General features: G+C 42.2%; 1 protein-coding gene across 4 annotated transcripts in view; it reads right to left on the bottom strand.

The window, feature by feature from the left end:
• DOCK1 (dedicator of cytokinesis 1) overlaps nucleotides 1-26,358 on the bottom strand; it is a 433,046-nt gene that overhangs the window by 337,305 nt on the left and 69,383 nt on the right. For all 4 annotated transcript variants that reach the window (XM_064145308.1, XM_064145312.1, XM_064145309.1 and 1 more), the window contains exons 17-23: nucleotides 24,288-24,391; nucleotides 23,687-23,870; nucleotides 17,874-17,971; nucleotides 14,003-14,092; nucleotides 13,010-13,110; nucleotides 10,903-11,037; nucleotides 5,974-6,082 (exon numbers count right to left, since the gene is read on the bottom strand). In XM_064145308.1, the coding sequence (XP_064001378.1) occupies nucleotides 5,974-6,082; nucleotides 10,903-11,037; nucleotides 13,010-13,110; nucleotides 14,003-14,092; nucleotides 17,874-17,971; nucleotides 23,687-23,870; nucleotides 24,288-24,391 (821 nt within the window). The remainder of the gene's footprint in view (nucleotides 1-5,973; nucleotides 6,083-10,902; nucleotides 11,038-13,009; nucleotides 13,111-14,002; nucleotides 14,093-17,873; nucleotides 17,972-23,686; nucleotides 23,871-24,287; nucleotides 24,392-26,358) is intronic.

Genomic DNA, 26,358 nt, shown 5'->3' with positions numbered 1-26,358 from the left:
TGATTGGCATTGGAATGGGCTGCCCAGGGAGGTGGTGGAGGCACCGTCCCTGGAGGTGTTCAAGAAAAGCCATGGTCTGGTTGACTGGCTAGGGCTGGGTGCTAGGCTGGACTGGATGATCTTGCAGGTCTCTTCCAACCTGGTTGATTCTATGAAAAACATCTCTCAGCTCAAATCGCTGTTTGAATTTCCCTCCCCAGTTTGGATACCTTAAAAATACCAAGTGTACAAGGTGACTTCTGAGTGGCTCTACTGCAGTTAAAACCAATCCACACAGGCACATCCCCCAGTATATTTATCTGAAACAAAAAACCAAACTCTATGTTGTTTTGAATACTAATTTATACCATATAGGCTACTCAATCTCAAACCCACAGAACTGCCTGTTCCTGCCCTTACTGCCTAAGATTCTATTCTTTTATTCATGGGGTTTATTCACTCTTACAGCTTAATGTACTGACTGCACCATATCTCAGTCCACTAAGAGGTATAAATGATCACCTTAAATGGTGTTGCAAAAAATAGATGGGCTTTTTACCTATTTATTGTACAAACACATAGCTGAAGCACTGGGACTGCAACCTAAACCAGCCTTTTCATGGCTTTAAAATAGTAGTTTGCAATACCAAAAGCATATGAAAAAAATAGGTCTTACACTGAAAGAAAATTAGGCTTTTTCATATACATACACACTGAGTCAGGCACAGAAACACACATCCAAAGGACCAAGGAATCAGTTCCTCAGCCACCAGGTGACCATCAGCTGCACCAACACAGCAAGCAACAAAGCAAAGCCAGCACTGGAACTACCTCCAGAGCCCCCTCCTCAAATCAATACCACACGGACAGCTGACACAGACATGGCTTCCCCTGAACTCCAGGTCAACAGAAGGCTTCTTGGAGGACCCTGTGCCCTTCCCCACTATCAGACTGTGACTCAAAGCTTTAAGGAAGACAAAGCTTGGTTTGAGTGCAGCAGAGGACTTGGTAGATGGGTTTTCTGCTTGCAGTTTTTTTCCTTCCTTTCCAGACTCGAGAACAATTGAATCAATGTCGCTTATGCTTATAAGTTCTGCTGACTGCAGGTAAGGTAAAACTACCATTTTTAACATGTCCTCCACAGAAAATACACTTCATTTTGTTTCCTTAAAGGCTGAAACTGAATTAAGTTTGCTAAGCACACACGTGTACCAATTATCCCCTGTCCTAAGAAACTTTCAACAGCCATAATACTAAGAAAGGTACAAATTCAGTTTCTTTGTGCTCTACCACTTCGAATCCTTCTGCAATTCATACAGTTCTCTTTTGAGGAAACTTCTTTCTGCAGATGTACCCAGAGCCTTAAAAAAAAAATCAAATTAAAAAAATAAAGGGCAATTTAAATGCAAAATAATAAGCAACTGAAGACCTGGAGTCAGAAACCACTCATCAGCTTCCACAAGGACATAAATATTTGACTAAAGAGCAATTCTTGCAAAGAACATAAGGCTGCAGCCATCCATTTCCCCCTGCAGTGTCAGCTTGAAGGCAGCCTTCAAGAAAAGGGAAAAGAAAATATGAAGCAGAACCAGAGCAAAGAGAAAAGCTGTGGACATTTCAGGACAACTGTCCAGCAGCAGCTCTGCTTCATGTTGATAAACTATCAAGAGAGATTACAAGTTTTGCAAGGAGCAACAGAAATATTCAAATGTGGGAGTTAAGCACCTGTCTCTCTGAAGCACCTTAACTTCCAGTGTAGGTCTTTTTCTACTTCTTATCTCCCCAAACAGACTTATTTTGTACACACTTACACAGCTGCCTAAGCATATATAAAAAAGCAGGCCTAAAAGTCTGAAACATGTTTCAAACTGTTTAGGAGGCCAGAAAAGATCAGATCTAGCTGTAGCAGGTAACTGGACAACATAGCAACTCAGCTGCTTATCTTTGGTGTATCCAACAGCACAAGAAACACTGTGTAGCCCTGTGTAACCTCCCAAAGGTGGCCACAGGAGACGCCATCTACAGTGGCTGTGGCCATCTACAGTGGCTGTGGCCCTCTCCCCTTCCCTGTGACCAACCCCAGCAATCTACCAGAGGCTGCATTTCCACCCATCCTTTCAGAACTTTCAAAGACCTCTGGTCTGTACACATGCACAGCTTCTTTCTGTGCCTGCTGACACTGCCTGCCTCCACAACCCCTACTGACAGCAAGCCTCAGGAATTATTAGCATTTTTTCTTTGTTTCAGACTTCTCTCTTACTGATGTCAGCTTATGTCTTACTTCTTGTACTGTGGGATTTGGCAAAGCAGAGTCTCACAGACTGCTCACCCAACAAGAAGGTGCACCGCTCCCATTCCTAATCCTGCAACCTCCTCTAACTATTCTCTGAGGTACAGAGACCAGAACAACACCTGGCATGTAAGATTTAGATGCACCAAGACTAACAAAGTGACAGCCCTGCCTTGTTCTCATTAACTCTCTGGCTGACACCCAACACCTTGCTGCTTTTTCACCAGCTGCTGCTCATGGAATTGACCCCAAAAAGCTGTCATCATGTTATGACTCCAACGTCACTTCCCCATGGTGCAGCTCTTGAAGCACTGCATCATGTAGTCATTAATTTACTTTTCCTGAGATCATACAATCATACTAGTTTGGGCTGGAAGGAAACTTTCAAGGTCATCCAGTCCAATCCCCCTGCAGTCAGCAGGGACATTTGCAACTAGAGCAGGTTGCTCAGAGTCCCAAACAACCTGACCTAGAACGATGCCAGGGATGGGGCATCTACCACCTCTTTGGGCAATCTGGGCCAGAGTCTTACCACTCTCACTGCCAAAAAAAAAAAAAAAGGAGAAGAAAAAAATGAATGTTCTTCCTTCTCTCTATTCTAAATCTCCTTCTCTTTCAGTTGAAACCCATTGCCCCTTGTCCTGTCACAACAAGCCCTGCTAAGAAGTCTGCTTCCATCCTTCTTATAGGCTCCTTTAAGTAGTGAAAGGCCACATTGGCAATGTGCTGTCTAATGCTGACCTACTTTGCAGCTCACGTTTTAGCCCCCTCATTTTTTGAGGTCTTTATAATGTTCCTCACTACTACCAATGCACTCAACTACAAAACCCAGATCATTCACAAAAAACACTGAATAAAACCTTTCATGTTATGTGCACTTTAGACAGTTATTACATCCTCCCAGGTCTCCAACAGCTTTCTGAGGTAAGATTCACAGAAGCAACATTCTTTGTATCTCCAAAAAAGCTCCACATTTACCCACCTATATTCTGTAATTTTATTCTCTGTAAAAGAGAATAAAACACATTTCTAGTGACTGGAAAAGCTGCAGTGCATCAGTGAGTGTTTAAACTTAATATAAGCAACCTGACAAGCTGTAAAAAGCCAATACTAACAATTATGTGTTCTAAGAGCTAGGTAATTAGAGTCCAAAGGAGACAAAAACCAATGAATAATGAATGATGTGTTGTCAAGGTTTCTGAAAGACATCCACAAGCACATTTCTCTGACAAGTCCACGCTGGCACATCTGCCAACACTTCATCTACCACCATATCCTATCATTTTGGTTGGACCAGACCTTTAAGATCATCAGGTCATGTCATTCTCTAACCCTACCAAGGCTGGCACCACATCTCTGCAACTTTTAAAGACTTCCAGGGACAGGGAATTCAACCATCTCCCTGGACAGCCTGCTCCAGTGTTGAAAGGAAAATTCTTCACCAAAAAAAAAAGTGTTAATGTTCAACCTAAACCTCCCCTAGTGCCATCTCAGGCTAATTTCCTCTTCTATCACTTATTACTAGGGAAAAGAGACCAACCCTCATATTGCTCCAACCTCCTTTGGGGAGCTGTAGAAAGTAAGGTGGTTTAGCTTGACCCTCTTTTTCTGAGCTGAACAGACCCTGTTCCCTCTGCCACTCCTCTCAAGAACTGTTCTCCAGCTTCATTGCCCTTGTCAAAGTAGATGTGCTCAGAGCAAATCTGTGGAGAACACTGCTATGAAACACAGTCCAGGACAGACACTGCTGCAGTGGGATCTCTCAAGTCGTTGCTAGAAAGAAACTGTTAAAACAAACAAACCAAATCCCAAACAAACAAAAAACCAGCAGCATCACACATTCATCCACCTTCCTGAAGCAGGCCTCAAACAAGCCTCAGGAAAATCTTACACTCCATCTTTGCAAACTGAAAACATCCTGTTCATGAAGCACCTGGCAGCAGTGAGTCACCAACTCAAACTCACCCATTTCCATTCAGGAAAGATGCTCACTCAGTGGAATGGAAATACAGGTCTCTTGAAACATGTCATATGCCATCCCTAGCTTGTATCAGATGATAGTTTCAGTCTCTTCACCTGAATCACTCTAACACAGCAGCTTTATCCCCATTACCTACATCTGCTGTGTGCTCAGCATGGGACTGATAACTTAAAACCTGTCTCACTCAGTGAAAAAGGACCAGTACCTCTGACTTCCAGCTCCCTCCAGGAGGAACCCGATGCAGCGCTTTGCCTTTGTCTTGCCTTCTCAGTTGCTCAAAAAAATTCCTACTACACAACTACCACACATCTGAGCCAGAGGATTTATACTGTCAAACTGTCCAGAAATTCAACCCAAATTCTCAGCTCTGTGCTAGTTTGAAGAGGGTAGAATGTTTTGGTGAGAAGAACTAGACCATAGGCTGTGAAAGGAAAACTGTGGTGATGTCCACTTCCCTCGAAAGTCTCGCTGAGGAGTTGGGGAAGAAGAAATGAAAACATTAGATAACACTCCCTCCATTTTGTCTCACCCTCTCCTGGGCTGCTGACTGAGCAACATCTTACTCCCTAACCTCACCTTCCATTTGGCCTAACCCACTTTGCTTCTTAACCTCTTGGCCGAACCTCTGTTCTTCTTTAGGACTGGGGTAAGGTTGAGAGGGGCAGGGGGAAGGTGCAGGGGTGGTTGAGAGCCCCTCCTGGGGACTCAGGTTTCTGGGAGGGCTGTTGTGTTTCTGTATTGCCTTTTCCCTTGTCTATTTCTGTCTATAGCTGTATATACTGTAAATATCTGCTTGTATATTGTGCTAGCTGTAAATAAATAGCTTCATTTATATTCCCAGAGATGTCTGAGTCTAGTCTGGGTATTTCTAAAGTGTGGTGGGGCAGGGAATATCCAAACCATCACAAGCTCCTTTCTGATGACTGTGTTTCAACTGATTCAGCATGGTTAGGCCAAGACTTGCACCCTTCCATAAAGTCTATTGAGAACCACATGGAGAACCTCCATCTGTGGCTTATGAAACACAGATTTCTATCAGTCTGTACTTCTCCACAGTTAAAGTAGATTCTCCAAGACAACCTCAGACTACCCTGGGTACAAAACTCTACCAGTCCTATAACTCAGTGTTTCTGCTCTGTGATCCTTGTAATCGCTTCAGATTAGAGACCATATTCCCAAATCCATTAGCCAGGCAGCACTGTCAAAGGCACCTATAATTTTTGTTGGACAAGAGAGGAGTGTGGGGTGGAGTTTACACTCTGACTTACCATTAATTTTCCTGGGGCTTAAGATAATACACTGAAGTTACCAAACAGCCTATGATGCAAGTACATAAGAATATGAGGATCTACGCTGCTATCAGCATCTTAAAGACAGTGCCTTAAAAGTAGGTTCAAGTTAAGGTTACACAAGCTAAATAATTTAGCCACTGAGTTCTGTTGAAAAACTGAGGTACTTGCAACACATTATGATATACTTAGAGATACTACAGTTATAATGTACTTATAGATGCTGTTAGACATATTATTTCTAATATAAATAAACTTACTCATCTGGAGCGCATTCTGTAATAATAGTCACAAAGCCTTCATTAGAAACATTAATTATTAACCATGTTTGATGTAAAATATGCCTCTGGGGACAAATACATGCACATACTTCATCAGCTAATTGGTTTGGGATGCAAAAGTCAAGTCAAGATGGAGACCTGTAAAGTACATACCTTCACTATGACAGTTTGATCAGAGATGCTGCTCATCATCTCATTGATGGACTTAAAGAGCTGCAGCAGAGACTCCCTGAAGTCTGCTTCTCCTTTGTTTTCATAAAGTCTGAAAAGTAATTAGCTTTCATTAGCATGATCCAACTAAAACTGAAGCACATTTTAAAAGCTCCCTTCAAGTAACAGATAACTCAGGCATTCTTTTTCTTTTTTTTTATTCCTATAAGCTCAACATTTTATGCAAGTTTCTTCACTCAACCAAGAGTTCTCTTTCACATAAAAAAACACAACCAAAACCCACGACTAGCACCAAGATAGACTGCCTAGGCTGGGCCAGCAGGAAGAGCAGACTTTTCTTTTTAAAGCTTCCTATGCATTATGCCACAGTCAGTATTGTTGTTTACGCCTTCAAGTCACGGTGAATCCCTCAGCAGTGACCCAGTTCCACGTGCCCACGCAAGCAGTGGGCTAGAGTCTCTTCACTCTGCACAAGAGCTAGCAGATGTCTGGGAGGACCGATGCCAAGCAGCTCTCTGATGAGGAAGCCAAAAAACATCCAGACAACTTGCCAGCAATCATTAAAATCTACCCAGTGGCTCAAGGTGAGCGACCTTAAACTCAGTAAAGCAAAGTAAACTAAACAAAAAACCTACCAACCCACCCATGGCTAATTTTCTGCTTTTCATTTATTTTTTCCATGGGAAGTTTGTGCCCAAGTGAAAATGCATTTCCACTTTAATTTCTGGCTCACTGACACTAAACTAGTTAAGGTTCCATTTCCCATACAGTCAATACAGCTGCCACAGCAGGACGACTAATCTCCAGCTCAAGTTCTCAGGGCAGATGCTTGTGCCTCTGGGCAAAATTAGCCAGAACTTCTCTCCCCACAGGGATCCCTTTGCTCTTTCTCTCTCTGCCAGACGCTTTCAAGGGGATAAAAACTGCCCTGAGATGCCTGAACAACACCCAAAGGCAAAAGATACACAGCCAAGCCAAACAACTTGGTTCAGCGGTTCCTACAGCACAGGAAGTTCTTGGAAGTCTCCTGAATATTTTAGAAGCAAAGTTATCTCTGTTTCAGGTGTAGAGCAAGATAATTCACACTAAGGAATGGAAAGGGAAGAGAGAAGACTACTTGATCCAGGTAAATCCTTTTAAAATAATGTCTTTTTCACTCTCTTGGGCTATAACTTGGCCACTTAAAGGCTGTTGCAAATACACTTTTTGAACTTCAGTTACAGAAACTTAACATGGACCGAAAAAAAGGAAGTTAAACATGCTCAAAAGAAGCCCAGGAGAAATCTGGCATCCAGGTCAAACCTTACCAGGAGTCAGGTGAGTCCAGCTAAAGCCTCATGTTTACCCCATTACCTTTGATGGCCTCCAAGAGCCTCATAAAACAGCCATTAGGCTTCTGAAGCCCACCTTGATTCCATTATGTTCCTGAGGTTACCTAAACCTTTTGCACCGAGCCCCATTAGATCAGCTCCTGGAAAGAGTTAACTTCTCTTTTTTTTTCTCTATTTTCTTCTGGATTTAAATTCAGTAAGGTGGTCTTGAATGTGGTCTGCAGCTGAAGAAGAGCACTACACCCAGAATTTTTCCATGTGCTGTCCCAGTATGATTTCCTTGCCTTTGAGTCATAGAATGGTTTAGGTTGGAAGGGACCTCAAAGATCATCCAGTTCCAATCCCCCACCAGAGGCAAGGACACCTCCCACTGGAACAGGTCTCTCAAGGCCTCAATGGACCACCACAGAAAGAAAGAAGCTTATCTGAAGGTAAGCCTAGAGCTCAGAATGTTCTTGCTGTTTTACTCAAACCAGTGTGTATCATTTTTAATGCTGTGTTCAGAAAGCTTTGGGAGCCCCAGATATTAAAAAAAAAGCTATTTAAGCAGTACACAGGGGAAAGGAATGCTACAGAAAAAAATTAAATCCTGTTATTTTGCTGTGCAAACTTCTATTCCCCTTTTAGGCTAAAACTGGGGGTAACACAGGACAAATTACCTGTTAACTCCCAACTTCAGTAATGGATTTCAGCGTCCCCCTGAACAGATTAGAGAGGTGAAACTAATACCAATATACAGAGTAACTAAACTTGACAGTCCAATAAATCAAACTGCTCCAGACAAAAAGCTTTGCCTTTCAAAAAGGAAATTGTAATAAAAATAAACAAGTTAGTCACAAATGTGTTCCTGCTGTTGGGTATTAACATGTATTTATTTAATACAGCTTATAATGCAACAGAAACACTGCAGCTATGGAAAAAAAAGAGCAAGTTGACCCTCCTAGCACTGCCTTCACAATTTAAGGTTGTTGTAGATGCAGCATAACCCACTGGGATCATTACTGAGCAAAACAAATAAAAGCATTTCTAAAGTCCATTTGTAATATTTTGCCATTATAATCCTTGATAGGTTCAAACAGATTTGCCACCAGGCTTTAACTACCTCAACTGGGCTACTATGGATGTATCCAGGACTGAAGCTCGGCTGCTATGACATCACTAAAAGGCTCCATCTATTCACTTAACCACCATATTAACTCAAGTTAAAAATAAGTCATACTTCTTAATAAAAGACTCTGCTTGCTCGCTGCAATTTCTCACCAAACCACTAACAATTACTTCAGAATGCTGCTGTGCTTCTGCTTTATAATCACTTCAAATCACACACCTCAGGCAGGATTTAAGTCTTACGGCAGAACAAATCACGGTGTCATTCAATGTTCAGCAGCTTTGCTGATTAATCCCTTGTCATTGAGAGCTGTGTCTTCCCCATCACTGAAGAAGTGAATTTGTGCTTAGCACAGGGAATCCAACAGCCAATACTAGAGGGTCACAGTGTCTGTAAATCTAATCTGCAGCCAGGCATAATTTTTTTCTTTCTTTTTTTTTTTCCCTCCTGTTTTGAAGTGATTTGTGGGACCTGCAATTGTGTAAGTGACACTAAATATTTTATCAATCTCCCAGCAAGGTTTCTACAGAAATAAATTACAATCTCCTAAATTAGAGAAAGGTTGGTGGAGCTGGATAACTTCAGACCTCTACATAAATCCCTTGGAATAAGGTTGTTTCCATCGCTAACAAGTAGTAAGGATTGAATCTAAGTGAGGAGGAATACATCAGCTTGGTTTATAGGTTTTTAATGTGTCATGTACAAGATGGGGAAATTTAGGCTCGAGGTGAGAAGAAAGTTCTTCACTGAGAAAGTCACTGGACACTGGAATGGGCTGCCTGGGGAGGTGGTGGGATCGCCGTCCCTGGAGCTGTTCAAGGCAGGACTGGACGTGGCACTTGGTGCCATGGTCTAGCCTTGAGCTCTGTGGTAAAGGGTTGGACTTGATGATCTGTGAGGTCTCTTCCAACCTTGGTGATACTGGGATACTGTGACTTCCAAGTTAACTTAGAGTAATTATTTATGCTTGACTTGATGGATGAGTGTCCACTCTAGACAGCTCCACTGAGTCTCTGCAGTTCACCAGGTGGGAGGTCAGGTAGGTGGTCAGGTAGGCATCTGCCACACTGGTGCAGAAAGACCTTCCGTAGGAAACTCCTATCAAAAATACTACCACTGTGCTAGTTTGAAGCAAGCTAGAATGTTTTGGTGAGAAGAACTAGATTACAGGCTGTGAAAGGAAAACAATGGTGATAACTACTCCCCTCAGAGTCTTGCTGAAGAAGAAATGAAAACATTAGATAACACTCTCACCATTTTTGTCTCACTCTGGCTGGGCTTCTGACTGAGCTCTCTAACACACCTTCCACTCACCTTTCCTTCTTAACCTTTTGGCTGAACCTCCATTCTTCCTTGGGACTGAGGTAAGGTTGAGAGGGGCAGGGGGAAGGTGCAGGGGTGGTTGAGAGCCCCTCCTGGGGACTCAGGTTTCTGGGAGGGCTGTTGTGTTTCTGTATTACACCTTTTACCTTGTATATTTCTGTCTATAACTGTATATATTGTAAATATCTGCTAGCATATTGTGCTAGCTGTAAATAAATAGCTTAATTTATATTCCCAGAGTCAGATGAGACTAGTCTGGGTACCTTCTAAAGTGTGGGGGGGCAGGGAACACCCAAACCATCCCAACCACTCAAGAAGATTTCTGCAGCTTCTTTCTTTCTCTTCATTTTACAGTTTCACTCACTGAAAGGAATTGAGGCTGTAAAGCCCTGCAAACAGTAACCAGCCAGCTACCAGTTTGTCTGCTCAGAGATGGGGGGGTCTGGGAAGCTTTAAGCAGTTAAACTCAAAGAACAGTTATGGGTTTATTTTTCAAGGCAGCGTGTCAAAAATATTGCACTTCAATCCTTTTCTTCCTCACCATCCATCTACCCTGACTCTTCACTCTCCATGTCTGCTTCATAAATAAAACTTTCTGCAGAGCTGTGGTTTCAGCTCTTCCCCAGCTTGAGCCCTGCAAGCATCCCAGAAGGACAAACACCACGTCTCCCATCCAAGAGAAACTGTTCCCTTGGCTCTGTTGCAGAACTTTCAATATTTTAGTCTGCCTAGATTTCTGCAGCCAGCAGGGGAAAGCCACCAGCAAAGGTGGATGAGAACAGGACAGCCTATAGCTACTTTCAGTCATGGTACTAGGCAGTCAGCAACAAAAACTATCCCAGAAGAGCAGCAAGCTTTATCTGTTCAGAGACTTAAACTATAGAGAGCTTCAATATGTCATGATTCACGAATACAATGCTACTCTAGAAGCACATCTCTCAAGGAAACCTTGGTTGATTTCCTCTAGGGAACAGAAATCAAGTTCTAAGTCAGTTAAAGATAATTTCCTAGGGAATTAAGCTCTAACAACTCAACTATTTCTATAACAGTGCAATATTGAGCAACTTCAACACATGGTGGTAGAATTTTGGCACTTTTTGAACATCACTGGCAATGGAAATCACAGGTTTAAGCATTTGCATTACTTACTGATTGAATAGAATCCTGGACCGGACAATGAACTTGAAGATGTACTCCAGAGCTTTCATAGCTTTAAAGAGCTGATCAGTGATACCACATTTCTCAGCATTATCCACATAGGTTTTTAAAACTTTAGTCAGTTTTCTGTGTAAACACACACACACAAAAAAAAGCAAGCACACAGATTACAATGATGCTCACAGAGAATTTCAACTTCTAAGTTTACAGGAAAATGATGTGCCTAACCAGTACCTACCAAGCTGCAAAACCAACTAAAGAATCCATTACATTCTTATTTTTGCTGGCAAGTAGCTGCAGCCTATAATTGACAAATTACAATACAAACTAACTCCATTTGACACAAAAATAAACCTTGGTAGGACTTATTTGCTATTGGATACTTAGGGATATTCAGATTGAGGTCAAGATACAGGTAATAAAAATAAATATAATAAGTATTGTTAGAATTAAAGAACAAATTAAAAGTTATTCATTAAATGAGGCTTCCCCTTGACATAAATTTCCCATACATTCTGGGGATAGAATTTTTGAAGTGTTTCTCAAAAGAGTAGGTAACACCAGCTGGAAATTCCCTTATTCCACATTTTGAAGTCTATCAAACTCGAAAGAGAAATGTTTTGAAAGATAATATCATTCCAACTGCCTCCCTTTCAATGAATATAAATTGCAATTTCAGTGCAACCACAAGCAATTCCATTTTAAATCATCCTAGCTGCACTGCATGCTTCAACATTCCCACTGTACATAACCGAGTACAACATTATGTACCACTAACAAAAATAACACTGAGCAGATAGGTATCTTGATATACAAGCATTTGTTTGGAGTAAGTAGCCTAAGAATGTGAAGTAATCAAATTGTCAATACACCTCTCTCTACAAAAAAAACCCTTGTGCAAGGTGGGGAGAGGGCAGGGATCTGCCATGTCCATGGACACAAACCAGGTTTCACCTCCTCAAGTTTAAACCTGCTTCTGCCTCCCTGCCTTTAAGGAAGGGAAGAATGCTTTCCATGCCTATCACCACCAGCTCTTGTTGGAAACATTCCAGATCAGGCTGTTCAGGGCTCTGAGTAACCTATTCCAGCTGCAGATGTCCCTGCTGATTGCAGAAAGGGCTGGACTAGATGACCTTTGAAGGTCCTTTCAAACCAAAACCACTCCAAGATTCCTGTAAACTGAATGCTGGAGAATGCTTCATCTTTTATTTGTTTCACATAGAGGTTGCAACAGTGGCTGTAGCTCTGTGATGGTAATGTAGAAGTTGTGACTAAAGCTCTAACTCCTCACTATTTTAAATCAAGGCTTCTCAAATACTATCTGGTCACATAATAGAGACTCAAGAACAGCAAAGTGCACAGCAGGCTGCACAGTTTGAATTTGTTTTCATCCCAGCACTGCAAAGATATCCATTACATACTTTTCTTCCAACACTAACAGTCTGAAGCAGCAAGAAAGATCTCAACTGTCAAGAAATATTGAAGAGTACAAATAATGGACCTTCATTTTGTTCTTCACTGCTTTCTCCCCCAAGTGATGGTAATGCAGATAATGAAGAGCAGACAATCAATTTAATGTACCAAACCTATTTGAAGCATCTTAAAGGGACATGATTTCTTTCTCAAGTATGACAGAACTGCCTATGAGTATTTTCATTAGAAAATAATTCTTGAAATAGTCAAATAATCTCCTCCTTCAGTACAACAAATTCAAGACTTTCTCCTTGCAAATGGCCAAATGTTTTAAGAATTGTTCCCTCTTGCCATAGATGCATAGAATCATCCAGGTTAGAAGAGACCTCCAAGATCATCCAGGCCAACCTAGCACCCAGCACTGTCCAGTCAACTAGACCATGGCACTAAGTCTTTGGCATCCAATCTTTATTGGAACATCTACAGGGAGAGTGACTCCACCACCTCCCTGGGCAGCCCATTCCAATGCCAAACTGATACTATTTCAATGCAGGAAGATATACTACCTTCAGACTTCAATAACCTCCCATTCTCCCAAGCTCTATGAAAAAAACTCCTAACCCAAAAAATGTTATCTGGAAACACTGCATAAGCCCCATGAGAGAAAGAAAACTGTAAGACTTACGTGTAGGCCAACGTAGCACTGAAATGCTTCTTGATGTATGTTTCCAAAACAGGATTAAAATGTTGAAATTTTCTATCAGCAATCAGTCCAATGATGAATACCTAAAGAATCCAAACAGTGTAATTATTGTATTGTCCTCATAACAGTCTTTCAGTTGGTATACTCAAAGTTTATTTTCAGATAAACCACATGAAACACACACAGACTTCTGTTTGTAATTGTCCTCTCAGTATATTAATATTCTCCTTTCTTGGGAAGCATTTCCTGCTAAAAGATTTCCACTGCAAGCAAAGAACTTTGTTTCTGTCCTAAATTCTGCTGTCAGCCTACTCAAATGATTTGGCTTGATTACTTTTCTGGAAGGATGACAGGATCTGATCCTGTTTTGATCAAGTTCAACAGGACCGTTAAACATCATGAAAACTTTCCATGACTTTTTCATTAAATAATCACAGAATCAACCAGGTTGGAAGAGACCTCCAAAATCATCCAGTCCAACCTAGCACCCAGCCCTAGCCAGTCATATACTAACAACAATCCAGTCAATAACTAACAACTACTAGACCTTGTTCATTACTGATATTCACTCCAGCATTTTAGTATAGAATGACAGAAACATTCAGGCTACAGAAGATCTTTAAGACTGTCAAACCCAACCATTAACCCAGTGCTACTAAGTTCACTACTAACCCATGCCCTTCAGCACCACATCCACACAGCTTTTAAAACCCTGCAGGGATGGGAACGCCACCACTTCCCTGGGTAGCCTCTTCCAGGGCCTGACAAGCTTTTCAGAGAAGTAATTACTTCTAATGTCCAACCTAAACATCACTTGGTAGAAGTTCAGACTGCTTATTCTCATCCCAGCCCTTCTTAGATGGGAGAGGAGACAACCTCCATCTGACTCCAACCTTCTTAGAGAGAGCAAGGTGTACCCTCTGTCTCCTTTTCTCCAGAATGAACACTTTTATTCCATCCACAATGCAAACTTACCAGAGCATCAAAGACTAACGTGTCAAATGTCTCACTCTCTGAGTTCTCCATCATTATGTTAAAAAGTGCATCCAATGTATCTTGAAGAAACTACAAACAAATACAGAAATCATCACATGTTACAGGAAAAAAAAAAATCCAGAGGTCACAGGTTTCTACAGGCTTATTTGCTTCCAATTATACATTTTACCAAGTAAAGACATTTTAAAAGTTAGCCAAAAGAGGAAAAATTAACTTTTTTCAGCAAATTGGTTTAGTTCAGTTGATTAACTCTGCGTCACTCCGATCAGAAACAAGTCAGAAAACACACTCGATACACCTGAACAAAGAGTTTTATCTGCTGTAGTAAACGGACAGAAATGTTCCAAAACTCAGTTTCAACAGTCACCAGGATCATGCAGGTTCTGAAAACTTGACATTTCAGAGCACAAAGCAGACAAGCAACTGAGTCTCATGCCAAATAAACCAAGTCAGCCTCAGCAATTTGAAGCTGGGCACTGAGAAGCGCACAGCACGCTGTTTTTCATGGCTGCAGAAACTCAGATCCACGATTTCACATGCAGGCATGGGAGACAGAGCACACAACCTCCTGCCCCAACCCAAAACCTACACGCCTCTGCCACTGTAAGAGAGGATGGGTCTTCACTAGCCAGTTGGCTGGACACCCTGGTCTGTGCAACATGGAAGTAAAAAGCAGATTAGTCTCAGGGTATTCGAATCAAGCAGAGGGATAAAAGCTGTTTCACAGACTTATAATTACAATATTTCTTCACAGTGACAAGTAATCCATGCACTGCCCAGAGATACTCATCAACACATTCAGTTTTATAGGGCTACAATTCTGTGCCAGAGCAGTTTCTTCCACCAGCTAACCCAAAACAACGTGGACTCCTCCAAGGCAGAATGAGGATGGATCATGGCCTCAGGGTGTATTTGGTTTGGTTGAGAGAGAAGGGGTTCAACACGGATTGTTCCAGCATGTCTGTCTTAAATGAAGTAAAGATGTTTGTTGGCTTGGGGTTTTGTTTATTTCTAGTGTTCATTGCTGGTTTTTTTTGGCTTGTAGATGAAACAAGACACAGTTGGGGAAGAACAAGACACTAAGAAAAGGCTCTTAGGGATATGGTTTAGTGGTGGATTTGGAAGCGCTGGGTTTACAATTGGACATGACGACCTCAAAGGTATTTTCCAACCTAAACTATTCTATCATCCTATGATTCCCAAGACTACAACAAAGATATTCTAAACACTGTGGAAGCAATGGAAAACCAGCTTGACTCACACTGTGCTCCCTTAATAATAAAAGAAAACCAATTATCTATGCAGTGAGACCCTAGATCAAACATGAGTTGCCCACACTATCTACTAAACCCTGAAGTTACATCTCATGAATTAACCCTCTTTTACCAGCACACTAAATGCCAAACTTCCTCAAACAAGTTATTCTTCCCCTGTACTCAGCACTGGTCAGACCACACCTTGAGTACTGTGTCCAGTTCTGGGCCCCTCAATTCAAGAAGGATGTTGAGGTGCTGGAACACGTCCAGAGAAGGGCAACAAAGCTGGTGAGGGGCCTGGAGCACAAATCCTATGAGGAGAGGCTGAAGGAGCTGGGCCTGTTTAGCCTGGAGAAGAGGAGGCTCAGGAGTGATCTTATTACTGTCTACAACTACCTGAAGGGGCATTGCAGCCAGGTGGAGGTTGGTCTCTTCTCCCAGGCAACCAGCAATAGAACAAGGGGACACAGTCTCAAGTTGTGCCAGGGTAGGTATAGGCTGGATGTTAGGAGGAAGTTCTTCACAGAGAGGGTGATTGGCATTGGAATGGGCTGCCCAGGGAGGTGGTGGAGGCACCGTCCCTGGGAGTCTTCAAGCAAAGACTGGCTGAGGCACTTAGTGCCGTGGTCTAGTTGACTGGATAGGGCTGGGGGATAGGTTGGACTGGATCATCTTGGAGGTCTCTTCCAACCTGATTGATTCTATGATTCTGTAACGCAGACCCACAGCTTGTGCTACTAATCTCTGAAGATAAAAAAACCACCTGATGCCAAACATGCAGCTGGTTTTGGGACTTCAGCTCTGGGGAAGATCCAGCTCATAATTTCACTACAGGATTTGGAGAGGGGAAAGAAATTAAAGCCTTGTCAATGGCATTCACTCAATTTAAGAACAAAGTTAAATAAAGTACATTTAACCAATGGCTGGCAGGAAAAAAACAGAGTAAAGCAGAAGTTTGAGCTTGAACAGACTTTGCTATCTTGGTTTGAAGAGAAGTAGTACTTAGACCTCAAACAGCCTGGTTAAGTGTTTTCAAAACCCAAGGATGGTCAGAAGGCCATATCATGACCAATCAAGTCTCCATTTCACATTCAGGCATCATATATTGACTTTAACCACGTTGAAGCTGTTGACATGGACTTCTCAGAACAACAAGAAAAACACAAAACAGATGCTTTTGTTGTGTAAAGTGGCATGAAAATATTTTCCAGGTAGGGAGCTAGCATGAATAATTTCCAGAGTGTTAGTTTACATTCTCATATCCTATGGAGTCTACGCAAAGAGTCAGAGCCTCTGTTAAAGGGAGATGACATTTAGTTTCCAGATTGAAACAGTCAATCACAGAATGAGCCACTTGGATGATGCCTACACAAATACCAGTAAGCAGAGGCATTTCACTGGAGTTAAACAGTACAAATAGTCCAACAGAAAAATAATGCTTTATCACAATGGACTTTTTAAAACATACATGAACTGTAACATTTAAAAACACAAAAAAAAGCTGAAAGAATAGAAAGGAATAGTTACAAACTAGATCCTATGAATTTGCAACTGAGCAGCATACACAAGGATTTTCTGAGCACTGCTGTAAAGAGATGGGTAACAAACGCTGGTCTTCTAAGGAAAAGAATTAAAACGAGGACAGAAATGTTAAACATTCTGTCCCATCCATAAATTCATCCTGCTCAGATCCCAATGCAGCAGGGTGGCTAATTTCATGAGAAAAGGGGAAATGAAAAATGAACTACTATGACTACACTTGGCCGAAGTGAGTATCTACATTAAGTTTTTAGCCATTAAACGATGCACAACAAAACAGTAGCAGGTAGAACCTTCCTGAAAAACAAATCCTATGAGATACTGCTGTTACCCTATTAAATAAAGGATAAATATCAGCATGCTCAGATGTTTCAAACTACTTCAAGATGAGGTATGCATTATGCTTCTATTAACCAAGTTAAAATACACTGTAGGAAGAAACAACACTACAGGCCCCTAAGGGTCATCTGTCCCCAGTGAGACTTAGACGTGATTTATTGCAACATGTTTGATAGAATCCAATCCTACTCCTTTCCACAGCTAAATCTGCCTTTATGTAGGTCTCCACAATCTCTCAGTGGCCTTGGTAAGGGTAAATAACTTGACTCAAACTGAATATTTGCAAGAGAAAAAAAAAACTTCTGTAAAAACAATCAGCAGCAGCACACAGTAGGGTTGCATTCCACATCTGTATATTAAAAATACATTTAATATCACCATGTAAGAATCCCAAGACCTTCTAACCTCGTAAAGAAAAACATCCTTTGCCCTCACGTGTCTGCATATAAAAATTCATTGAAATGCTAGAAAACACACACCCTATATTCCCAGAAATTTGCATTTTATGGCTGTTTTCACCAGACCTCAAATCTGAAATGTTCTTTGAGGGTAAGCAGAAGGGCACTAACATCATGATGGCTAAGAGATACACAGTTACAATTCCAGGTGTCAGCGCCTGCAGTGAGGTTGGGAGTTGTGAAACAAGCCAAAAGATAGGAACACCTCAAAATATGGCATTCAGCACGACGCCAAATTTGACGAAATTAACTAGTTACCTTCACAACTTCACCACCATCAACCTTCATCAGCTGCTTCAGATTCTGCTGCAGCAGGTTGGTGTTGGATCGCCATTTCAGAAGTCCCAAGAGATCAACTGGAAAACAGAAAAGATGTTGTATCATGGAGAATATTTACTTCTGCTCACACTCCATAACTGTGTTCAGAACAAAGAGGTTTATTTCTAAGGTCAGCCACGACCACGGGATGACAACATACTTCTAGCACGCCTCTGACACTGCAGAGCCCTCCTACAATACTTGCTATCACGAACGAACTCTGAAAGGCCTTCAGAACAGCAGCCTGCTTTTGAAATGTCAGCACTGAAATCTCAGCCAAGGAAGCCTGATTCCTCCTTTTTAATTTGTTGTACACACCAGTTGTGTGTTTAGAAGAAGATGCCAAAATTAAATTAGTCAGCCACCAGCAGAGTCATATCTACAGGGCCGTGACTCCTCCAGCAGTAATGTTTCTAGCTTCTTTGCTCACACTGCATAAACTGAAAAGAAAACAAGACCCAAAGCAAGGCAAACAGTTGCAAACTAAGCTAATTTGGTAGAAAGCTGCCTGCTTAATAACTCGTGGAGCCCAAATTGCTTGGTTGCTTCCAAGTGATGGAGAGCTCGGGTACAGATCATATCATAAAATTCCAACTGCAAATGGTCTCGTCCCCAAATTCCACACCCCACTCTTCAAATTGTGTCAGTTCAGCATTCACTGATAAATAAGGGAAAACATAAGGCAAGCTTGTTCTCTTTTACCAACCTTAAAGAGCCAGCACCCCATTCTTCAGTTTCCTTCAAGGGAAACTTCTAACAAGGAAATCATGACTGGAGTTCCCCTGCAAAAACCCCCTGCTAGTAAATGCTAACCGCTACAATGGGGCACCAGTAAGCAAAGCAAAACCCATCTTGCTATTCACTGAGAATTGCCCACAAACCCAGAAGTCCAAGCTTGTCCTGCCTCACCCAAACCAGCATCAGGGAAGGATACCTCTCTGTCCCCTAATCAAAGTACGTTTCCAGAATACCAAGTATCTGCATAAGTCATCCTCAGCAGAAGCCCCTCTAAGAGGCAAACAAAACATTGTCAGTCTACCTTTGGTTTAGTCATTGGATTAGTACTGCACATCTTCCACCTCCCAAAACAACTGCACAATGTCACTCTGAATAGGCACAAGTGCCTTCTCCCAGCCCATACCTTCTCCTTTCAAAACGCCAGGGGAAAGTCTAGGCTGGATGTGAGGAGAAAGTTCTTCACTGAGAGAGTCATTGGACACTGGAATGGGCTGCCCGGGGAGGTGGTAGAGGCACTGTCCCTGGAGGTGTTTGGGAAAAGCCTCGATTAGGCACTTAGTGCCATGGTCTAGTTGACTGGATAGGGCTGGGGGATAGGTTGCACTGGCTGATCTTGGAGGTCTCTTCCAACCTGGTTGATTCTATGAACAGCATTGTGTATTGCCCCAAGAAAACAAACCCGCCTGTACTTCCAGCCCGATGACACAGCCAAATGCTACATGAATATACATGTGAACAGAAAATGTCACTGTGGTCCAGATATTAGAAAGGAAAAATATGTTAGTATACAATAAGAATGTACATTTATTCTGTTACAGCAGGGACCAAACCCAGCAAAATGCCAGCTCCTCTACTCTTTTAAACAGGGCTACGTATACAACACAGTAAGTAGAACACGTTAAGAAATTAAAACTGTTTCAGCCTATAGTAAGTGGTAATACTGATGTCAGCCCAGGACAAGCAAAATTTATGTCATCAGAAAATATCAGAGGAAGAAGACAGAAGGATTTCCAGTTGCAAAGGGACAGAAGAATTAGCATGCCAAGTAGCTCCCACTAACTTAATTTGGATTCTAGGCCACTCAATTCAAGAAAGATGTTGAGGTGCAGGAATGTGTCCAGAGAAGGGTGACAAAGCTGGTGAGAGGCCTGGAACACAAATCCTATGAGGAGAGGCTGAGGGACCTGGGGGTGTACAGCCTGGAGAAGAGCAGGCTCAGGGGTGACCTCATTGCTCTCTACAACTACCTGAAGGGAGGCTGTAGCCAGGTGGGGGTTGGTGTCTTCTCCCAGGCAACCAGCAACAGAACAAGGGGACACAGTCTCAAGTTGTGCTGGGGGAAGTCTAGGCTGGATGTTAGGAGGAAGTTCTTCCCAGAGAGAGTGATTGGCATTGGAATGGGCTGCCCAGGGAGGTGGTGGAGTCACCATCCCCGGAGGTGTTCAAGCAAAGCCTGGATGAGGCACTTAGTGCCTTGGTCTAGTTGACTGGCTAGGGCTGGGTGCTAGGTTGGACTGGATGACCTTGGAGGTCTCTTCCAACCTGTTTGATTCTATGATTCTATAGATGAAGATTTTCTTTTATGTAACATTTAACACATCAGAAACAAATAGTCCAGCTTCCTGCTAACACGTAAAGATTCCCCTATAGAGATACCCACTCACTAGAGCACTCACATAATCATTCCACTTCGATTAAATTTCTGTGTAGCCTTTGAAATTATCTTCCCTCTTGTAGCATTGGGTTTTCCAATTTATGATTTGTTTTAATTCTCTGTTGACATCTTTATCTTTATGCCATTGTAGCACCTGAATTTGTCATAGCATGCAATGATTTTTAGTGAAAACAAATCAGTTATGCTGAATGGCTAAGTAAAAACCCTCTCAACTGTTTCCTGAAAGCCTTGTATCCTTGATTCCTCAATGACAAGACTCCAGATGAGTAACAGCCACTATTATGTAGTAGTCCAAGTCCTTCAGGCAGAAAAGAAATCATAGGACTACTTTGAGTAAGCTTTACAGACATCCTGGATGTTTCACAAGAACAGATGCAAGGGTAGAACACTAGGCAGCTCTCTGGCAGTTGATGACCAAAATTCTCCAGAAAGCCCACTAACACAACTTCAGTTCCATTGCCATCACCATTCATACACACTCTGAAATGCCACAGCTTGAACATAAAAGCTCTGTTTCATTACACAGAAATCCCAGAACCCCAGTGTGGTGAGGGGTTTGGAAGGGACCAATGGAGTCATCTAGTTCAACCACCTTGCTGAACCAGGGTCACCAACAGCAGGTTGCCCAGGCTAACAACCTCCAGATGAATTTAGAACCTCTCTAGAGAAGGAGACTCCACAGTCTGTCTGGGAAACCTGCTGCAGGGCTCCAGCACTGTCACAGGAAAGAAAGGTTTCCTCATTTGCAGATGAAACCTCCTGGGTTCCAGGTTTGTGCCCACTGCCCCTTGTCCTGTTACAAGGCACCACTGCCAAGAATCCGGCCCCATCCACTTGGCCCCCAGGATTTCACTCATGCTGAGAATTGAGAAGATCCTCTCTGAGTCTGCTCTCCAGGATAAACAGTACCAGGTCTCTCAGCTTTTCTTTTAGGCAGATGTTCCAATTCCTTCAGCTTGGTGTCTCTCTGCTGGACTCTATCCAGGTGTTCTTTGTTATTCTTGAACTGAGGAACCTGGAACTGGACCCAGTACTCCAGATGTGGCCTCAGTAGGGCACAGCAGAGGGAGAGGAGAACTTCCCTCAACCTGTTCATGACATGCTTCTAAATGCATCCCAGGAGACCACTGGCTGCCTTGGCCACAAGGGCATATTCCTGGCTCATGGTGAATTTGATATTTACTTCCAATTATTTCTTCAGCCCATGAAGGACATTCTAGCACAAATCACAGCTGCTCAAATGTTAACTAAGTAGATACTCCATCCAGTTAACTTTCTCTCAAGAAAAATAGCTGGGAAAGTCTTACCAGTGGCCAAGTTTGATATTTTGGAGATACTTCAAATGCTAAGAACATTAATTACCAAGAGAAAACCAACATTAACAACTAAGAGTTGATGGAGAACTGAAGTTAAGAAAGCTTATACATAAAAATGCAGTTTGTGGTATCAAATGCAATGAAAGAAGAGCCATAGGATGTATTAATCATACTTTTAGAACTACTAAAAACACGACTCAAAGCCAATTCTAAGATGGAGAATAAATTATTAGAGATGCTCAAGAAGAGAAAATTATGTTTTGGCTCAATATTTTTTGCAAATCAGGACTACTACAGATTTTTACTTAGAGGAAGAACATTATCCAGCATTACAGACATTAAGTTGAGCTTCAGAAAGTATAATCTGAAGAGTGCAAATTTTTAGATGAAAAAATGATACTTCAGGGAGAATTTAATGATGATTCTTTGTTTCTTTTATAACTGTTTCAAGATTCCTGGTGAGCTTCTTTAATAACATCTACATACTTTGAAGAAAGCAAAGAGGCTTTGGCAACTTGGTGAACAAGTTTCCCAGACAACATGATTAACAGCAACACTGAATGAAGATCAGAAGTTCACAGCAAACTGTATGCAAATCAAAGCATGAATCAATGCTCAGTCTTCATTTTAATAATAGTTCTGTGAAAGCAACATCAATATATTGATCACTATGAAATACTTCTAACAAGCCTGAGGAGTGACTGAGGAATAAAAACCTAACCATATCACAAAGAGCAGCTGAGTTCCACAGGCTGCTTTCTGCGTCCTCCAAAGCCCCAAACCCACTGTGGTTCCTCTTGAGCTATGATCCCATCTTTGCTATGAAATTCCAAATATGGTTTCCCAGGGTTTTTTTTTGGTGCTGAACACCCTTTCTCAGGCTGTAAGCCTGCCAGACTGCAGTGAATCTTATGTGGTCTGAATATGAAACACCCAGCATGTGCAGTATCAGAGACACCACTGAAGAAAAAAACACTGCAAGGACATGGAGTTGACGATGAAGTTGTACCAGAGCAGTAGCTGTCCCTCTGGACAGAGCTGAGCTCATTAACGTGAAACCCCAATCATGATTCCCACCCTCTGTGCCATCCCAAGCCCTCCTCATGCAAAACCTTAGCAGATCCATCTGAACTGAGCTCCTTTCTCCTGAGTCATGAAGGAATGATCCCTTCCCCTGGCATGACTCACTCACATCTCAATGACCCACCCACACTCCCCAGTCTACTTCTAGTGCAGCAAGGAGAACAAGGGCCGCTCCATGGCAACGAAGCACAAAAATTACAGAGGGCACAGTCTGGTAATGTGAAATAATCTGCTTTGGTGGCTGCCATCAGCTCTGCTTTGCACAGCCTTTGGACTCAGTCAGCCAGCTGACAAACACACATGAAAAATGTATATTAGGCAAGTTTTAAAAGGAACACAATATGCCAACTCCATTCCTGGTGCTCTGTGTTTGTGCCAAGATGTGTGAAGCTGAGAGTGACCTCCATGCAATGCATTCTCTTGCTCACATCCCTTCTTGTCAACAAAAGCAAAAAATCAGAGCTTTCTTTGGGCATAAGATATGGATATTGCACCTTGGAAATAACATACAACAGCTTATTTGGGAGCAGAGCCATGCTATTATCTACTCTTGAAAGCAAGCTCATCCTCTTCCGTAGTGCAATTATTCATACCCACAAAGCAGTAAAATGCCATGGAGCCTGTTTTCAGTGTACTTCAGTATAGAAGTCTCAGCTACATGGAAAACAAGACTCCTGTTTGCATTTAAGTCAAGATTACCTTGTTTTCTTAGAAGCATGTACTGCTCTACAGCAATACAAAGCCCATGGGTAGAGAAAAAACCTGAGTAACAGTAGATACTTTTGCTGCATCCACACAATTTAACCCAAGACTGCGTGGCAAAAATAAAACTTAAACAAGTAACACACTATTCATTCAGAGGAAGGGCAACAGAGAAGTCACAGCATACAACCTCACTTCAACCACGGGAAGCATAGGCTCCAGGACAACAGTGAACATACCATTCTGGGTAAGTTTGGTTGAACAAACAAGAGTAGAAATCTGGAAAGAGTCTTTGCTGATGGTGCAGCTTCCAAGGTTCTGCATGCTCTTCCCAGTTGCAGAGTGTCCCTTTTCCTCTAGTTCTATTTTAGTGGATGGCAGGCTTAAGTACGTCGAGGCGTCTTCCAGCTTCTTTGCTTCTGCCTACAGTGGTGTTTTCAATACAAAGTGAAACAATTTGACAACATCTAGTTAAAAACCAACCTTGTTAGTCACAGAGTTTTATTATTTACACTAGATTTGCTGAAGTTTGCTTCTGAACTGGAGCTATCCAACGGGTCACTAACAACAGCAATTTAGCACTCGTTGTTGTATTTAAAGGACTAGAAGTAGCATTTTCTACAAAAGCTCTTTAACAAGTTGCTTTGAAATTAAAGCATCCCCAGCAACCCATATTCAAGGTTTAACAGTCAATCTGCCAAACACACAAATTGCTCTTCAACTGCATGATTTATAAGAAGGGTCTAACCCATGTTTTTCTGCACAAGTCTGGAACAGTAACTCACTAACAGTCAGCTGAGATAGCTACTATGGAAAGCCTAGAGCATCTCAAAACTCTACCTTGTAAACTATAAGGTCATGCTCTCCATCTCTCAGTGTTGTTCCATCATACCTCATAAGTTTCACAAATGCTAAGGCAAATATCTTCTCAGATTTATCTTTGGCTGTAAGAAAAAAATAAGAACAACACCCCAGCATCGTGTCAGTGTTTGGTACTTAGTCCATCTAGAACCTGTAAATGAATGACTATAGTGGAGAAGCTCAACTGGAGGAAGTGTAAAAGCAAATAAGAGTATTTTAAAAGTGAGATTTAAAAAAAAAAAGCACAGAATCACAGAAACATTCCAGTTGGAAAAGACCCTCAGAATCATCAAGTCCAACCATCACCTCCGCTGTACAAAGTTCACCCTTAAACCATATCCTCAAGTACCATATCCAAAAGAATTTTAAACACATCCAGGGTTGGTGACTCAACCATTTCCTTGGATAGCTCATTCCAGTGCCTGACCCCTCTTGCTGTGAGAAAATGTTTCCTAATGTCCAGTCTAAACCCACCCACTGGCAGCTTGAGGCCATTCCATCTTGTTCTACCACTATTTACTTGTGAGAAGAGACCAGCAGCAGCCTCTCGCCTATATCCTTTCAGGTGGTTGTAGACAGTGATGTCCCCCTCCCCTCAGCCTTTTCTTCTCCAAACTAACCATCCCCAGCTGCCTCAGTTGCTCTTCCTAAGATTTATTCTCCATGCCCTTCCCCAGCTTCACTGCTCTCCTCTGCACTCACTCCAGCACATCCACATCCTTCTTGTAATGAGGTACCCAATACTCAAGGTGTGGCCTCACCAGAGCCGAGCACAAGGGGACAATCACCTCCCTATCTCTGCTGGACGCAGCATTTCTAACGTAAGCCAGGATGCCAATGGCTTTCCCTGACACCTGGGCACACTACTTCTTCATATTGAGTTGTTTGTCCATTACAGCCCCCAGATCCCTTTCTACTGGACAGCTTTCCAGCCACACTTCCCCAAGCCTGTAGCATTGCTTGGAGTTGTTGTGGCCCAAGTGCAGGACCTGGCATTTGGCCTTACTGAAGCTCATGCCAATGACATTGATCCAATCTATCCAAGTCCCTCTGGCTTCTCAGCCTTTTGGCTAAGATCAATTGTAGTGTAGTAAAATAAATGCTCACCAACAGTAGCTAGATATATAGTATTTCCATATTCTATATGCTCTTGTAATTCATTTGCTTTAAAGCAACTTCTGAAAAACAGAACAGCAATTTGATGCATTTGTAACATTCAGTGGGCTTAGCAGTTGAAAGTATGACAGCACTTAACACCCATAATGATGATTCTCATTCTGGAGAAAAGAGGGTTCAGGGGAGACCTCATTGCTCTCTACAACTACCTGAAAGGAGGTTGTAACCAGGTGGGAGTTGGTCTCTTCTCTCACACCCCCAATGACAGAATAAGAGAACAGAGTCTCAAACTGTGCCAGGGCAGGTTTAGGTTGGACATCAGGAAGAAATTCTTCATGGAAAGAGTGACTGCACATTGGAATGGGCTGCCCAGGGAGGTGGTGGAGGCGTTTAAAAGAAGGCTGGATGAGGCACTTAGTGCCATGGTTTTGCTAATTAGAAGGGTTAGGCGATAGGTTGGACTCGATAATCCTAGGGGTCTTCTCCAACCTGGTTTGAAGACCAGCTTTGAGGATTCCATCAGGGCTCTCTCACTCTGAGAGGGAACATATGAATCCAGTTCCTGTTTTGGTCCTAAGTTACAGATGACATGCTTAAGTTTCTGAAAGCTGACTTACTCTACAAGCAACTTGAACTAGAAAAACACATTCACTTGGCCATCATTGTTCAAAATCTACTGGCTGAAGTCAAAACAACACAACAGAGCAACTAGAAATTCAAGTCAAGAAGTAAAGCCAGAAGTGAAGTGCATTCAGCTTGACACTGCTTTCAAGGAACCTCTGAGAAAGCCCTGCAGCCCAAGGCATGGCCTCAATTTAATAGTTAAACCATGGCCAACCTGAACTGGAGTCATCACGGAAATACCTCTCGCTAGGAATTTGTGGCCCGCAATCATAACCTTGACATGAAGGATGGATCTTTGCCACATTGTTTT

This window comes from Pogoniulus pusillus, chromosome 6 (assembly GCF_015220805.1).
Source record: "Pogoniulus pusillus isolate bPogPus1 chromosome 6, bPogPus1.pri, whole genome shotgun sequence".
NCBI classification, from domain to species: Eukaryota; Metazoa; Chordata; class Aves; order Piciformes; family Lybiidae; genus Pogoniulus; species Pogoniulus pusillus.
The sequence above is the reverse complement of the archived record's forward strand: the minus strand, read 5'-3'. Positions and strand labels throughout refer to the sequence as shown.